Consider the following 17,877-nt stretch of genomic DNA (forward strand, 5'->3'; position numbering starts at 1 on the left):
TGAGAAGTTGATCTGCAGCTCAGGAAGCCCTGAAATGCAAATTCTGATCCCATACGCTTTTTCTAGGACCTCACATTAGAATCCTGTATGGTTAATCCTCACATTAGAAGCCTTTCTGTCAGGTAAGACCAGACCACATGAACTCCATGGGAGGGCAAAGGCCTAACTTTGCATTTGATTCATCTTTACTGTACGCTGGAATTACTTGGAATTCCACAAAGCTTCTAATGGGAAAATTCTTCAGTGTAATATGCAGAACCTTCTGTGCATGCAAACTCTTCTTTACCCACAGAACTTTCTGAACTGTTCTGATCTCAGGTCAGCATAACAATAATACGAACTCCTACTCACCATAATATCAAACTACCAATGTCTCAAGGACCAGTGCCCAGAAGTGATAAATACAAACATTTAAGAAGACACACATCCGTAGGTTTAAAATTTTTTATTGTGCTGCCAAGAGCCAAATTACAAGAAACCGCCTTACAGTTAAAAAAGTAAACAAGCAATCTGCTGAACCGCAGTGCACTCCGAGTGCCACATATGCATCTATTTTTCAGAAAATTATATCTGCATTTCTCTTACAAGAGCACAACAGGAACCAAAGTAAAAGAGTGTAATGGATACAGCACATAGGATAAATCATATCTTTAAAATAATAATAATAAAATAATAATAATAAAAACATTTTACACCATGTCCTATATCCTGCTAATATTTTCAGAATATGGCCTTGATTGTAAAACAAAAGCAAGCATTTACAATTTCTGGATAAAGACTGCTTACTCTTATGCAAGGAATGGATGTTTTGTCTTGACAAAATCTCTGTAGTTACTGGAAAGAAACATCTCTGTTTCATTATCAGGTTGAGTACAAAACACTGGGGAGACTACATTTTTTCTTATTGATGGTTGGAAACTGAAGTTATATAAGCAGAAAAAATGTTGACCCTTAATGATACACCTATTTTTTTCTTTGATGCAAACAGCTAGAACACCTTTTTGATATTCTAAAACAAAAAAAAAATTGTTAATCTTCAGATTAATAAATTAGGTCATTATAATAATAAATTAGTTTTTTTTTTCAGTTTTAAAGTTCAGCAATCTCTGACCAAGTATTTACAACAATACTTGAGAGTTCCTTTACAAAAAATACATTTTCTTTTCACATTAAGCATACTGGGTATCTGTGTCTCTTATGACAAGCATTTGTAAAAGAAAAAAGGCAATGCACAAATGGGTAATTAGTATAAAAGTGCCAAGACCTGTTTGGAAAGTTAACATTGTATTATACAGTCAGAGTTATAAATGAGGCAAGCTACAACAAACTTCCAGCTTAATGTGGACAATATTCCAGTAGTTGTTTCAAACAATTGTTTGCAAAAAAAAAAAAAAAAACAAAAAAAACAAAACAAAACAAAACAAACAAACAAAAAAAAAAACAAAACAAAAAACCAAAAAGAAACAAAAGAAAAAAAAAGAAAAAGAAAACCAACCAAAATCCAGGAGCTGATTGTGTTATTTTATGGAGTTGATTAGTGCTGCATGTATATTGTCATCAGTGTCTCTAGCCAATGCATTCATTAAAAAGCCTTTTTAAGGCTAAGCAGGAAAAGAAAAATAAGAAACACCCTGAAATGTAGCAAGTAGCAAGAGCAACGCTTACTGCTATAATCGTGCACGAACTGAACACACGCCAACACAAGAGTGCACACACACACACACACACACACAAACACGTTCAAATCAAATCAAATCAAACTGTAGGTAGAATGAGATGCTCTTTTCTTGTCTTTCCTAAACTCACAAGCAATTAAGCATTGATATGGAATGCCTGTTATCTGTTTCTGCTCTGGGTAAAATCTCTCTCAGATAAAAATACATTCAACAAGAAAAAAATAGAAAAAATATATACTGTATACATAGTATTTTATATATACAGTATATATATGTATAGTGTATATACACATGCACGTATTTATACATATGTATACCTACATGCATTTGTATATACATATATATACACAAACATACAAATACTTTTTGTTGTTTTTAGCATAATTATATTTACATAAATATTCCTATAATGCTAAAGTTTAAAGAAGCATGATCTCCTTTTTTTTTCTGAGCTTCAAAAAAGGTGCTTGAGTAATATACAATTAAAATTAAGCAGCTTCCTAGCATGGAAGTAGTTTCTAAATCTGCATACCAGTAAATAAGAACATCAACAGGAAAAAAAACAACAACCTTAAAACAGTCTCTTTTTTACTCTCTTGTACGCAAGAGCTTTGTCCAACAAAAATATTTTTCCTTCTCCTGTATGAACAACCAGAGATTGATATAAAATAACAAAACAAAACCACAACAGACAAAACAAACAAACAAAAGCCCCTGGAACTGCATGGTGTTCTTGACTTTTCCTTCCATCCTTCTTCCCTTCCTTCCTCCCTTCAATACTGCTGTCAAAAGATCCAGTGCTCATATCAGGAATTACTTAGGCCTCAGTTATTTGCTAACTCTGCTGAAGTCTGGCTAATCTAGCCAATCAGCTTTGAAGAAAACAAAAATAAAAACAAAAATAAAAACAAAAAGCAGCACAAGGTATAGTTTTATACATCCTTAATAAACCCACCCTTTATTTTCTGCTATAATCTTTTCCTTGCTATTTCATTAACTACTGCAGCTTCTCATCATATAGAAAAATATTTGCAGCTACACCACACCTGTGATGTGACAAATTCTGTTCTAGGAGTATATTACTGTAGCAACAGCTGGAAAAAAAATAATCAGACCTTTTCATATTTTTTTTCACCTGGGGTTAGGCTTTTGCTGCAACAGATGCAATTTCAGAGCAACAAGATAAACCACTATTCTGCTGCTCAGCAGTATATTTTCGTCTCCAGCCAAGCATGACCAGCTTTTCTTCTCTGAAACTTCCTTTTACTTCATTGCCTACCCCTAGCCCCTGATTCCCCCTCCCAAAAAACCTCTATAGCTATGTTACAAGCAAATACATCTTAACAAGTTTCAAAACTTTGGTTCTAAGAAAACACTTGGTCAGTTATCTCAAGGAAAAGTGGGAATGCTTTTTCTGGCACATTGCAGGAGTCAGAGCTCATCCCAGAAAGGTCTTAGAGCTGTACATGTAGTCACAAATCCAATACAATCCACTAAGCAACTGCACAATTCTAGTTTTATTTTAATAGCAGACTGTCTCTCCTTCTCTCGCTCTCTCTCTTTCTTAAATCCTTGGCAAGGGTGCAATTCTTCAAACTGTTTGATAGAAATTATCTGCCTGTAGGTTGTTCTGTTTCTGCATGCTGTAAAGTCCACTGTATCTTGAATCTGGGTCTGCAATTCTTAGCATCCTCTGAGAACTGTCCACCTGGACCCTGGTACCTTTCTCGCAGTCCACATATACCAGTTGATTGTTTAGGCAAGAAGGCTGTTAAAACAGAAAGGAAATATTGAGTAAATAATACAGTTCTTCTATTTCACACATAACTTTTAAAGTCTATTTGGTTCAAGTCCATATGTCGGGATCTCTAGCTTGTCAGAGTGACCCTGAGAAGAGTTCGAAAGTCTCTTTTCCCAGCCCGGCGCTTGAAGAAGGATTCTGGGCTCTTCATTTCTCAGTCTCAAGGTTGTTTATTGTATCTTATCTATAAAATTTTTTCTCCTGTCCTGCTGAGGTCCACTCAGCAAGGCAGCCCAAGGCATTCTGCCTGCCCCTTTTTAGTCTTTATCCTAAAAACTACATATACAATGTTTACAATTACTTCCCAATACCTATCACCTATGTTAGACAGTGAGCTTCTACTCTAAACCAATCCAAAAGTGCCAACATCACAGCAGAAGATGGAGGCCAAGAAGAAAGTCAGGACACACCCAGATCCCTCCATCTTGCCCCCCCCGAATCCCCATTCTAAAAACCCCAAAATCTACTTTTTCACCTTGTGATAAATTCATTATTATTCTACTTAATTTGTCATGGCTTGCAGATCTTCATCTAAGGTTGGTAACTTGCTCCACAGGTCATAATCAAAACCACAGGTGTTTTGGGCTCTGTGCCAGGGTCTCTGAGACCACTGGCAGGGGTTGTGGCTGCTCAGGACAGCCAGAGGGATGTCCTGGGTCCTGACATCTATAGGCACAAAACAAAATCAAACTGGCAATGGAAGGGTTTGGACTTTTGTTAAAGTTGGCTTATGTCAGACATAGTAACAGACCAACACTCTCTTCAGAGTCACCATTTTTCATCTTCTGAATGGAATTCTGGTATTCTCATATCCCAGCTGGGCTGGTGTAACTGTCCTCTGTTAATTCAGCACCACACAAAAGCTTAACCTGGTTACCCCAGATGTGCCACAGCTTTTTCCCCAGACTTTTAACAGCCTCTTTATTGCTTAACATTTCCCACAATATTTTGTTCCCGGTTTCGTAAAAACGGGATAGCCTGGAAATAGACACGGCACCTTTGTTGGAGCTTTGTAGCAGGACACTGGGATCCACTGCTTCTTCTGGTTGATAAGCAGGAGCACGATGATCAGTAACAGCGCTATCGTGATTGGGATCGTCACCAAGGCAACAGAGCTGACGGATGCATCTTCGCTGGGGCGTGGCCCACTGCCACTCCGGTATTCTCCCTGGAGATGGTTCATGTCTGCAGGGCAATTGGGAGCATTTGGTAGTAATTAGAAATGGGCCTTGGCCGCAAGGAAGAATGTAATTAAAAAAGTCTCGGTTGTACATCTTGTCACTCATAAGAATTTGGACCTTCTCTCCTGCAATGTCACCTTATTTACATAAATTAGAACAGCATGTATCTTGTCAAGGGACCATTAGTCAGGAAAAGGCCATCAAAAAGAGAGGAGATAGAAGGAAATCCTAAAGCACAGTAATGACCAAGTCTGACAACAACAACCTATTCTATCAGTTGTGTTTGCATGATCTTAACTGATCGCAGCCAAATTCCCACTTGTAAAAAAATCAGACTCTGTGTTTCCAGGCTGAGGAGAGCTTGGAAATCTTAGGATGAAAGTAATTTTTTCTTTTTTACTTTTAAAAACTGGTAGAACAAGTACAATGTGTTCACCCTCTCATCTCTTGAGAGTGTTTTACAATATCTGCAGCACTCAGCCTGTGAAAACACACTGCTGGCAGTCTACTGGGCTGTAGCAAGTTTTGTGTGTAATTGCAAAGAATGGTAACTTTCAATGACATATACAAAATTTCCTCACAGTTTGTAGTGGGTGTTTATAATCCCCAGGCAGGATAGTTGCAAGCTAGCTACTAATGCCTGAGAAATTAAAATGCTGGAGTTATAAAAGCATAAGCTTAGAACTTTGTAAAACAGTTACATTTCTCCAAACAATAGAATGCTATGAGATCATCCTTGGATTAAAAAAAATCCTCAGGTTTAAAAAAATACATAGTTTAGGTTGTCCTTCAATTATAAAAGGTTAACAAAAACTGTGGTACAGTGTTTCCTCTGTGCTGGAATAATACAGTGCAGTTTTAAACAGAAGATGCATTTACATCCTTAGAAAACTTTATTGGCTGTCACTATACCAGAGGTGGTTTTTTGTCTCAGGTCTGACATCATGGCTATGATATATGTTAGGCTGTGGTACCTGTTTTTCCACCTTTGTTTATCTATTCCTGAGAATGTCAAATGGATCAAATGAAGGTCTATCAACTCCAATGGCCTGCTTTCTAGTTTTTGAATCAGAAAAGACATCCAAGAATCACTTCTGATTCATCATTTTGTTGTATTCCTAATTTTATAGAACTCCATCATATTAAGACAGATGTTTCTTCCATGCAGAACATGGAGTGATAATGAGACCAAAATGTACAAATATAATTTAATTGACTGACTCATCTTTACTCAAAGCAAAATGCATGTACTGCACTGAATTATGCATTGAAGAATATCCTCAGATACAACTGCTACCTGAATAGAAAAAGTAGATGCATTAAAACATGGGGAATAAACACAGTCCTAAGTTATCCTGGTTTATATCAGATCTGACCTCTGTGAATGTGGATTATATCATTTTCACTCGGCGTCGGCCAGTTCGGTACTTCTAGTTCAACATCTCGATGATTTGTCTTCTCAATGGGGATGTTAGTGGGTTCAGGTACATACATCTCTGTGAAACAAGAAAAATGTCTTTCACAAGTTGCAGGCTGCTTAACTTCTCAGTGATGCTATAACTGAGGAAATATACTTGCCCATTTGCAGTGCTTTGTCTTTAAATTCTTTGATTTGTTTCATAATTTTCATCATTAGCCTGGGATTTTGTTTGAAAATTTATTCCATATTGTACATGGGATACATGCCTGTTGCCATTATTGTTATCATAATGTGAATGGGACAAAGGACAGGTGTGGACAAACTTTCTTCTGAAAATACCATCCCAGAATACATGTTTAACTACAGGCTTGCTCCTCTGTAATACTCAACAAGATCCCCCTCCAAAAAATGAAGGGAAGGCTACATCTTTCCAGCTGATATGTAAACTGTCCCTACTGGTTTCTTTGCCTTCCTTTTTTTGTAATCCTCAGAGGGGAATTCCAAGAAGGGGTACTGCTGAATCTCCCCAGTTGTCCTGTCAGAGGGAGTTATCAGCTGACTGAATAAGGTGAGCTAACTTCTGCAGAAGTATATCAGGACTCACATTAAAAACCACTTGCAATTCTTATGCCCCTTGTGCCCATAGCTAAGAAAATGTCACATTGCTTTTAAGCCAAGTTAAAGTGAAAACCAAAGCAATGTGATATTTGAAAAGTGACCAATGCTCTCAGAAAAGACAGAAATTTTAATCACTGTGACAATGTAATCTGCAGAGATGTAAGGATATTAATTTTCCCCCTTCGTTAACATATTTCCATAGCTTTGTGAAAGGACAAAACAGGGGCAAGCAAGTTATTTTTCAGTTCACAGTTCTCAGAATAAGTGAAATTCAAACGATGTTTTTGCACAATGTGCCTATCTGTTAAGAATATTAATTGTCCTGAAGTCTAAAAGTCTGTTGCCTTTGTGATGCTGTTCAAACATGGACTGACATTCAAAACCCAGTTACAAAAACCTTATTATCGGCCCTAGGAAACCAGCATGACGATAAACTGGGTTGTCACACCACATTACCTGGACACATGGGACAGCAGCTTCCCTCCACGTTGATGGGTTCAGCACAAGGCAGAGGTGGGCAGCTGACAGTGGAGCAGAGAGTCTGGCCCTGCAGGCAGTAGCAGTGTGTGCAGCTGTCGATGTCCCAGCGCTCCTCGTCTGCGTACGTTTCTCCACTGAAGTGGCACACCACTTTCTTTGCAACTGTATCTTCTGTGGAAGGAAAACAGCGCTGTGAGCCTGCACTAACAGCCAATTACACACAAATCAGATTTCATTCCTAGACACAAAAGTGAAAACAATCGCCACAAAGAAATCCCAGCTGGAATGAAAAGATCCTGTCTTAATCTTCCAGAAAATCTTTGTGAAAAAAGATGTCATTTCTGCTTCTTTATGAAGTACATAATTAGCCTGGGCTGCTTCTCCTCATTTTCTTAATGCAAGAGGCTAGAGGAAAGATGATTGGGACATGAAAAGATGATATCAAAAGTGCTGAAAAAATTAAGAAAAAATCATTCTCTTTGACTGTTTGAGGCTACCAACTACTCATCTTCCTCCTTGTTTCCTAGTCATCCTATTAAGCTAAAATAACCCCAAACCCTAACTACCTAAATTTCTAACTACCAAAGCTCAAGAATGATAAACTCTGTGTAGAATACTTAAAAAAGCAAATTAGGCAGGATGCCAAGAAGGATTGGAGCGATTCTCAGGTGAAATAACTAGAAGTGCTTAGACTGTAATGATAAAACATATTTGAAGGGGATCTGACCCTACAACTGCATCAATGGAAAACCCCCGGAAAAGAGCAATAACAAAACTCAGTACATTTTTAATGGTTAATATTATATAAATTGGAAATTGATGTGATCTTTCTGCCTAGGCATTCAATACACCACTTTTTAATGTTGCATCCTGTGCAATCCAAAAGGTGGTCTGCAGTAAACCTATTTCACTGAGAAGGAAGTAATGAATTGCTTAGCCGAGGATGTTTTTTGGTGCTGGAGCACTTTAAGGATAGTGAAAAAACAACACAGCAGAAAGTCCAAAAGCCAAGCAGTGCTTTATTTTCACTTTAGCTTCCTCCTACCTTTGTTTGTTAGAGGCAAAAATTGTTATGAAACCTGCTGATGACATGAGCTTACACATTAAACATATGAATGAGATAATAGAATGAAATTTCTTAAACTTTCAGATAAATACTGGTTTAACATTCACACAGATTAAGTATGCCAGTTAGACATATTTACCCTGTGTCAATCTTATTATATATTTTGGCCATGGGTAAAGATTTTAATTAGTGACAACATAATAGAGACATAATCTGGAATAACAAGGCATGCAGTCAGCAGATCAGTCCAATAGATTTGAGAGAGTAAATTCAAATACAAAAGAAGACCAGCAAGAAGTACTATTGTGAAAACATTAGTGGAATTATCTGAAAGGCACAAATGGTTCCCGAGGTCCTTGGTATCTCATGGCTTGCATGGCTTTTAGTATGGGTCCCAACCTCTCCAAGTAGATTTTGTAAGTGAATGTGGTGTGGGCATGGGAAAGGACGAGTGGGAGGAAAAGAGGGCAGCCAGCTGCAGGAAGGGCATTAGGTTCTTCCCTAGCTGATGTGCATTTTGGCACATAGAGCCAGCAGAACCCTGAGTCAGGAGGGTGTATCTGGGGACAGGGCGAGGCACACTGCCTCAGCACCCCTCTGCTGCTCATTACCTATGCAGACCTAAACCTTAGCACTTTTGGCCCGTTCACATTAGCTCCCAACATGTTACCTTGCTTCACTTAGGACACCTTCTTCAATTCTGCAGCTGGTTTGTCTGGAAAAGTCCTTTAACTTGCTCAGGCTTTTCCAAATTTGTGAAGAACACATCAACATTTTATTCAGCAAATATTTTTTAGAAGAATGAGCAAAGGTAAAATCACAATTCCGGTGCTGTACCTTTGAACCTCAAGAGGAAATTTTAAAATACTATCCTGTGAGTGTTTCCTGATTTGGTGTCCATCTCTATGAAATTACAAACAAGGATGAAGATGAAGGCTACAACAGATGCTCAAGAACAGTGGAAACAAGACAGGCTTGCAGTAAGAAACCCACATACAAAACTACAGTTCAGTGTCTAGCTCTACCCACTTCTCTCAAATTTCTTCTAGCTCCACCAGCCTCATCTGGTAAATGACTGGACAGTCATTGCTCTGTTTTCTGCAGAAGACTAATCTTGTCTCTAATCAAATAGATATCCCTTTATTCTCTCTAAACTAGAAGTTTATCTTTTCAAATTAATCTTTCTTTGCATGAGAAAGATGAATGTTGAACACACAGGATGAAGATTCAAAGAACAAAGCATCCACAACTAAAATTTTGAAGTTAAGTCTATACAAACTGGATCCAGAAAGAAGCAGAATGAATAATGCAGTGCTAAAATCCTGCATAGTTTTTGAAATTCCAAGAAATGAAGAAGGCCTGTTTCCACAGAGTTTGCCTATGCCCAAGGAAGTGACTGAATCACCATCCCTTGGGGTATTTAAAAGACATATAGACACAGCATTTGAGGACATGATCTAGTGGTGGACTTGGCAATGCAGGGTTAAGAGCTGGACTCATTGATCTTAGAGGTCTCTTCCAACATAAATGATTCTATGATTCTAAATATTTTATCAAGTATTGCATAAAAATATTTAGAAAGAATCTGTACAAAGATGTGCTTCACAATTCTCAAAAATGAAGAGTAAAAGAGTAAGAACCAGAAAGATGGAAAATTAAGTGCATGACCTGTCTTGCATGTAAGGGTATATATAATTCATGGAAGCCATAAAAAAAGTTTCCATGAATTTCTGTTATTTAAACCACAAAACATTCTGACTACATAGGACAACATGGTTTAATAAAATGTAGCATCACTGAAAATCTTTATATCTGAGTATTAATTAAAATCTGCCTACTGCATTTTGCTTTGCTGAGTAGTTGCTACTAAAAAAAACCATGAAGTTTTCATAGCTCACACATTTAAGTATTTGCATATAATATTAAACAACTATACAGGATTCAAAGTAAATTAACTAAAGCTATGTCTACATGCTCTGTGTATATATCTGCAAACCTGACATGCAAGATGTAGGGTTTTAAAGGTTTCATTTTTGTAGCTCATATTGCACAACTCCCCCTGGTGCATCCTCTCCTCACTCACTGAATTCTTCAGTGCAGTATTAAGGCTCGTATTCTGATTTTACTGGTTTGATTGCCCAACTTTCAAACACTCCATATATTTTTTAATGTTAAAATGATTTCTGGATTAAAATTATTTTATGGTTCAAACTCACTGGAGGAAAAGCCTGCAGATAGACAGTTGTCAAAGAAACTTTAAATTCTCCCCATTTTGTATGCAAACCATGAGAAGAAATAGTAATAGGATTAACATTGCAATTTTGCCTCAAAATGTCCTCAGAATCTAAGTAGAGTTCCAAAGGCAACTGAAGCTTGGATCTTTGTAACTTTGCCTGGCATTCTTCCATCAAATTCCTTGTACGTCATATAAAACTGTATCACCTGTTATTAAAGCTATTCTATCTGAAAGGATATAAAGATTTCAAGAGTTGTATGGATGTCTGAACACACTTCACAATCTTTCTACCATCTTTCTGATGAAGGACTGTTTTGTTTATAGATAGGCAAGTTTACTCACATGTTCAATTAAATATTTAAAGCCCATCAATTTCCTTATACTCCTTCTTACTGTTCTTTTCTACTGTATCTCTCCCTACTACTTTTGCACCTGAAGTAACCTTTGAATGCCTTCCAACAATGCTACAAAGATTAAATTCAGTGAGTACAATATATGATTTTTCTCTATCAGCAGCTTCCATTCTACAGTCTTTGTACTTACTGTGAACTCACAAAAGAAGTCATCTGTAAATAAATACTCCTATTCAACGCACAATAGAAAAGTGATCTCCAATTTTGCTACTTTAAAAATGCCTGGAAATTTTCATTGTCTACAGCAACCACCATTTACTTCACCTCCAAATTCAACACCAGTCTTAATCCATTTTCGGTTTTTTAAAAAATATATATTTTCCCTGTTTTTATCTCAAAGGTATTATCATTAATGAAATTCCATTTTTCCTGTATTTTAATTTAGATGCCTTATTAAGAGTTCTCCATTCTGTGAAATTTCAGAATGCTTGAGCTCATCTTCTGCAGTCATAATTAATGTTTTCCTCATATTATTATTATCACATAAATCTTGACATAACATATGTGTTACCTGGCAGATCTTCCTTTAAATAAAATAATTTTTTTGTAATGTCTTTATCCAATAAGGTGTTTTACCAAAATTCCAGGAGGATAGCCTCTGGAGTTTGTAGGCAAATTAGATGTGTATCTCTATGCTCTTCTACCTAAAAACTACAAATCATGATCCTCAAAGCTCCCTATGCAGAATTCACTCTCCAGGTTGACTGGTGGCATAGACTGCATCTCAGGGAAAGCATTTCAGTTTGGAAATAAAACTTCTGTCTCATTCCCAAGAAGCAAACAGCAAGTTCACAACTATTTTCATTTACTCACCAATACAGTAAGGACAACACTGTCCTTTTCTCAAAACAGGTCTCTCACAGGATACTGGTGGGCAAGACTCGGAGTAGCATCTAATGACACCATCCATGCAAATGCAGCTAGTGCAGACATTGGGCTTCCAGGACTCAGCTGTCAGAAAAATATCTCCTTCATCATTTTTGCAGTAACTGGGCATGCTCTCATTGCTTGATGGAGAGGGCTGAAGAGTCTCATCTGTAAATATAAAGAGATTAGGTTATTTAACTTGCAGTGGGTAACTTCTCTCAAAGCTCCCTACCAGAGGGTTCATTCTTGAAGAACACAATGGAATTGTTACACATTGCCTCACTACAGAAAATCTGGAAGGACAGAGCCTCATACCTCTTCAGTTCTTATATGGGATGAAGACCTCAAGATATACTCCAGCATAATGCTTATTTAGACTTTTATTGAACTTACTCAAAAAAGAAAAAAAAAGAAAGTAAAGCAAGAAAAAAAAGAAAAAAAGCTTGGAAAAAGGAGAGCAAGAGAAAAACAATCACCATCAGAAGCAACCCCTCAGAAAGTGACTCTGCTCTAAATTGCATGATGTATAGGAATTCATCTCAAACAAGAGAGAATAAATTTAAAATCTAAAACCTGAATCCCATCTTCTATCATGTCAGCCAAAGTCTTTGAATGATGCAAAGTGAAAAGCTATTATGCTGCTGTCACCTTCACTAGTGGCCTTAGATGAGCTAATTATAAGCTGTTGAGAAACAAATGGAACTTGATCGTGCGTCCGCCTGATGCCAATGGTTTGCTTTAATTCTCATGCCCATCCATGGGGGAGACATATTCCTGCAATGAAGCTGTACCTTAACACACATTACAGGTCAATAAACAGGACTAAGAAAAAGAGAAGAAAGGCTTCATAAGAGCATTGAGATCAGGTTCTCAATCTACCTGCATTAAGCTATGAGACTAAGCCTATTATATAGCCAGTGAGGAAAGATCAGCTCCTCTGAAACAGTATTTTGAAGTAAGCAAATGTTCATTATTAATAATGAAAAAAATATGTCAGGAGAACTGGCTACCTTGTTTACATAGGTAAATATTACAAAATATTTTGTCAGGAAAAAAGCCCCACACCCAAACCCAAACAAATACCTTGTAGCAAAACCTAATGGCAAAACCTAGCTTCTATTTTTTCCTAAAGTAAATTTTAAAGTTTTGATTCGAATAAAGGCATATTTTTTTTAATGAGTTTACATACAATTCACAGGTTTGTACTAAATTTCCACTGCAATAAACTTCCCCATTTGCTATGTAAAATAGGAATTTATGTTCATTTATAATTGAATATCTTTCCTTGGGGGAAAGCAAATCCTGTTATCTTCTCGACACTGTGAGGCAGTCTAGGAGGAGTCTGGCATGCCTGCCAGGCTGGAATGCTTTGATATTACTCAGCTGCCTTCAAATCACTATCAGAATGACACCATGTGAAGGTAAAAGCAAATGGAGACCAATTTTTGAGACCAAACCCCAAACAGGCAAGATAGTAACAAAAAGGTTCATAGAAACCAAGGTGTGTAGAAAGAAAAAGAAACAAGCCTGTATTTACCTAACACTTTGATTGCTTTCAAAGTTTCTCTAATCCTGCATTTCTCCATAAAAGAGTGCATATTTCATAAACCTTCCAAGGATTCTGGTTCTTACACAACCCCTACATTATTAGATTGCTTTCAAGATTTTGCAAGTTCAGGGCCACAGATCCCCTTTACACATAAGATCTCTCTTGCACACAGTCAAGTTTTGCACCTGATTAGAGCACTGCAGGCTGTCACTGCAAACTGCTGGAGAACAAAGGCACCACAATAACCACCTGAGCACACACTGAGGCATTCTCATACTGAAACATTAGACATCCTCAGATCAAGGAAGGGCTCTGATGACAGCTGGATGTCAGCACATACCTGGGCACTGTGGGCAGCAGGAGTCCTGCGTGCGGGTGGGGTTTTGACAAAGGAGGGGTGGGCAGACTTCAGTCTCACACAGGACACGGCCACTGTGGCAGGTGCACTGTGTGCAAGAATCAATGTTCCATGTCTCTCCTTCTACAAAGTATTCCCCACCAGGAGCGTGGCAGATTGATGGACTGGTGAGCTCTGGCTTTTGCACTATTATTTCATCTGGGAAAAACAGAATTGGAAGAGAGGCAAAATCAACTGGGAATCTTATAATTAACAACTGTACACAAGGTGAAGAATTTCTGTTATTATTGAAAATAAATATATACATTATTCTTAATGAAGCTCTTCTGACTTTATGGCACCTGCATCTCATCAAAAATAAGCAGGAAACAATTTGAGAATCAGCCTGAATAAAGACTAGTTAATATAAATCAGAGATAACTTCAAGCATTCTTGGCATTTCAGAAAAAACAAACTAACTTGTGATTTTGGAATTCCAAGAGACAATTGTCATTTTCTGAAAAATTTTAACAATCAGACAGTTTCTTAACTGCTAAATATTAACTTCAGATACAATTCCTGAAAGGATGGATAAGTAAGCTTCTCCTCTGGGATTTAGAAAGTCCAGGTAAAGGTTAAGTTTCCCAACAGAGATGTGTCTATATCATCTGCATCATTAGATGCTACATTAAAAAACAACCAAACAACCCCCCTCAAAACCCCAACCCCCCAGAAAAGAAAAAGCCAAACACAGAATCCACCCCCCAGCCCCCTAAAAATGTACAAGCACTTAACATCAGTGGAAGTGCTTCATCACTGTTACATTTTAAAAAAAAGTACCTGCCAAATTTGAAAAAAAACCCCACCTGGATATAAAGAAATACCACAATCTGTAGCCTTATCCTTCCAGTAATTGTATCTCAACAAATGAACTTTACATTCTTTTCAAACAATTATTTACATCACCTCTGCAGCCCTGGCTAAAAGATTCACCCCAGCAGTTTAGAGAACAAATTTGACCTCTTTCAAATTAAGGAAGGAACTGAAACGGTTTCTCTTTTTCAGCATGAGATCCTCAAGCCTCTGGGGTATAAAAGAAATGGGGGAACTCTTCAGCTCTTGGTGTTTTAAAAGATAAATAAAGAAACCTATCAGGTACCTTGAGTACTTCAGCATTTACCATCAAGAAAAAGTTATGCCACCATCCTCAGCCTGCTTAAAATCCTTTGAAGCCTATCCCACACTAGGGGCAATAAGGGCAGTAATAGTTGCCTGCCAACCATGCTGGTTGTTTTGGACCTGGAGTGAGTCCACCAGCTTTTTCCATGCATTATGCATAGATACCAAGATGCCTCACACACCCTGTTTTTTCAGCTGTGGAAGCCATGAGTTTGAAAGTTACAGGCTTTGAAAGTGAAGCTCCCAGGCTTATAAGTGATGTCCTTCAGCCTGAATTCAACCCATTTAATAATAGACAGCTAAGTTAAGTGCCTCTGTTAAGAACTGAACCTCCTCAGGTTTCCTATGCTATGAATGGAGGAGAAGAAAAAAGTGACTTCTTGCTAATTGTGCTACATCTCTAAACCACTTTCTGAAGGTGCCTCTCACCTACTTCATTATAATGATGCCTAATGTGAACATCATCCTAACCCAAATATCTTGGTTAAGGAGAGAAAAATTAAGTGTACAGCAGCTCCTCTAGTCATTTAGGCAGGCCAAGGCTCACAAAGTGCTTGTGACTTCTCTCCATGTTTCTAGCACTGCTGTTCCTGTCTGGAGAATGGCGTTTGTGCCCTTTGCTCTATGACACTGCCACGTAGAGGAAACCAGGCAATTGTGTTTTCATTTCTGGGGAATGATTGGTAGAACTCAAGGAAGCTGACACTGACTGATCTTAGTCTATTCACAAAGTACCTGTGCTTTTCTTTCAGAGAATTATTTTATCTTTCACCAATTTGCTTATGCCATGCTTTTCCAATTGCTTACATTTATGAGCCACATACATGATTCAGCAGCATTTACCTGAAATAAGATTGCTAGTCTGCTGCCTTGTCACTGTTAGATTTTTATTTCAGCTGGAACAATATGTTATGTGCTATGCAATGGCGTCTTAACTCACCATGGCAAAGGCAATACTAAGATCTTCTGGTAATTTTCTGAGTCATCTCCTTTGCATTTAATTTTCTGCAAAGTCACAGGTCTGTTTTGCTACAGCTAATTACTGTTCCTGATCAAAAAAGCATAACCAGATAGCACTGCTGTATATGTTGCCTACTGCTCCCTCAGCAGCACTGATAATGATGTATCACTGCAACTGAAGTGCCACAAATGTGCAACTACATTACCTCAAGAAACAATTGGTCAAATACACACTTTTGACATAGCATGGTTCTGTGGAACAGTAGCAATTAATGGCTTTTAAACCTTACAGGAAACCTTAAGATTTTTACAAGCATTGTGATGATCCATATAAACCTCTTAATATATAGAAACATGATTATAAGGGACGTTTTAGCACTCAATATATATCTTGCTCTGCTGAAAACTCACTAAATGTGGAATTAAATGTAACCCCAGGTTTTTTTTTCAGTCTACAAAATGATCTCTGAGAGCTGCCACTTCCACGTGGATAGGTTAAGAGTGCAATTCCAAATCCAGTATATCAGGACTGCTAATTACTTCAATATCCTTATGGCAGATACATTTGAGTGACATGCTCTCAGTCTCACAATTCCAAACTGCATTCCAACCTACTTAAAGCCATGATATATATTTAACATCATCAGTGGGGAATCAATATGTTCAAAATAAAATCAGAATTACATTTCTAACAAATATAAGACCTCAGAGGGAAAAAAAACCCCACACTGAGACTAATTTGGCCATAGTAATTAATTTTAAAAATGCTGTGTCTGCCCCTAGCATTGTAAGAGTTTACACCAAGTATGACTTTGCTTACACAGAAGCTAGGTGACCAGTGTCTTGAAAGCAGGATTGATGTCAGACAGAGAAACCTAGCAGACCCTCTCTCTTGAAGGAATGGACACTGCTGGCTAAGTAGCTGCTCTTTTATAAAAGAGATCAACATTGCTGGTGCTCAGAATCAAACACTGATCTCATCCACAAGAAATGTATAGTGTGAGATAATAGATTCTGCTAAATTTATATTCACCTTTCTTCCACAAACTGAACATTAGGCTTGTGAATGAATTTACCTAAACTTTCTCTCCATACACAAAGTAACTAGCTGGGCCGAGCTGGAAGACCAAAATTCCCATTACTCTTATTTGAATGCTCTGAAGTATTCTGCACATGTTCAGTAAATCAACGTGCACGAGTATGCTGACATTAGAATGAAGTCAAGGATGACTCTTGGGGACCTAACAAGAGAATTGCTGGAATTGGAACAAACACTATACATTTTAAATTTTGAATCTTGTTTGTTTATATAAGGCAAGATTGATGTTAACCTGCCCCCATCCATATGAAGTACAGCTTAGTATATCCCCTACAATACCACACAAATCATTGTGAAAAGGCTGAAAGAGAGACCCTTTGGAATCTTCCATCTTTCTGGGGACTGACTGGTTTTTCCAGTTACCACAAGGAGTGAACTGGATTGGAGATCACCATTTGTCTAAGCAATCTAAAGAGATTGGTTATTTTAGGTCACTGGGAGGATGCACTGTTCTCTGTCACTTTCAGAAAGAGAATCTGTTTATTTTGCCCCTAGGATTTCCTGTTCTTTACAAAGTATTAGAAAAAGTTCATAATTGCTTATATCCTGCCAATACTGTCTTATTGCTCTCTATTTATAGAAGCTTCATGAGCCTCATTGTTCTTACTCCTGAGTTCCAATAAAGTCATAGACAACATCACTGTATTACAAATTAATCTACTTAGCACATAAAAAACTATAGGAACAATTCTGAAAACAGAGGGCATTAATCTTACATTCTACCCATACTTTTTTCATAGATGTTTCTCATCTTACTAAAATGATATTGGAATGCAACATAAACTGTACTTGGCCTTTCCACTGAAAGTATTGAAATAATCTACTGCTGATGGCATAGGAGCCTTCCTCAGAACACAGTATCATAATGTTCAATTACTTAAGACATCTGTTTGTGTACATCTTTGAGGGGTTGTAAAACACACATTTTAATAAAACTCCACTTCAAAATCAAAAATGAAAATGTAATGGCATATTACAATACTTGCTATTATAGG

The 17,877-nt window shown here is 37.5% G+C and overlaps 1 protein-coding gene across 2 annotated transcripts in view; it reads right to left on the minus strand.

Annotated features, from left to right (window-relative positions):
* Window positions 1-430: 430 nt before the first annotated feature.
* The window catches only part of CRIM1 (cysteine rich transmembrane BMP regulator 1), a 175,778-nt gene continuing 158,331 nt past the window's right edge, over window positions 431-17,877 (minus strand). For both annotated transcript variants that reach the window (XM_054629706.2, XM_077175737.1), the window contains 6 exons: window positions 13,648-13,863; window positions 11,705-11,926; window positions 7,153-7,347; window positions 6,035-6,154; window positions 4,475-4,662; window positions 431-3,444 (listed from right to left, as the gene is read on the minus strand). In XM_054629706.2, the coding sequence (XP_054485681.2) occupies window positions 3,268-3,444; window positions 4,475-4,662; window positions 6,035-6,154; window positions 7,153-7,347; window positions 11,705-11,926; window positions 13,648-13,863 (1,118 nt within the window). In that variant the 3' untranslated portion in view covers window positions 431-3,267. The remainder of the gene's footprint in view (window positions 3,445-4,474; window positions 4,663-6,034; window positions 6,155-7,152; window positions 7,348-11,704; window positions 11,927-13,647; window positions 13,864-17,877) is intronic.

The sequence above is a fragment of the Agelaius phoeniceus genome, chromosome 3 (assembly GCF_051311805.1).
Source record: "Agelaius phoeniceus isolate bAgePho1 chromosome 3, bAgePho1.hap1, whole genome shotgun sequence".
NCBI lineage: Eukaryota > Metazoa > Chordata > Aves > Passeriformes > Icteridae > Agelaius > Agelaius phoeniceus.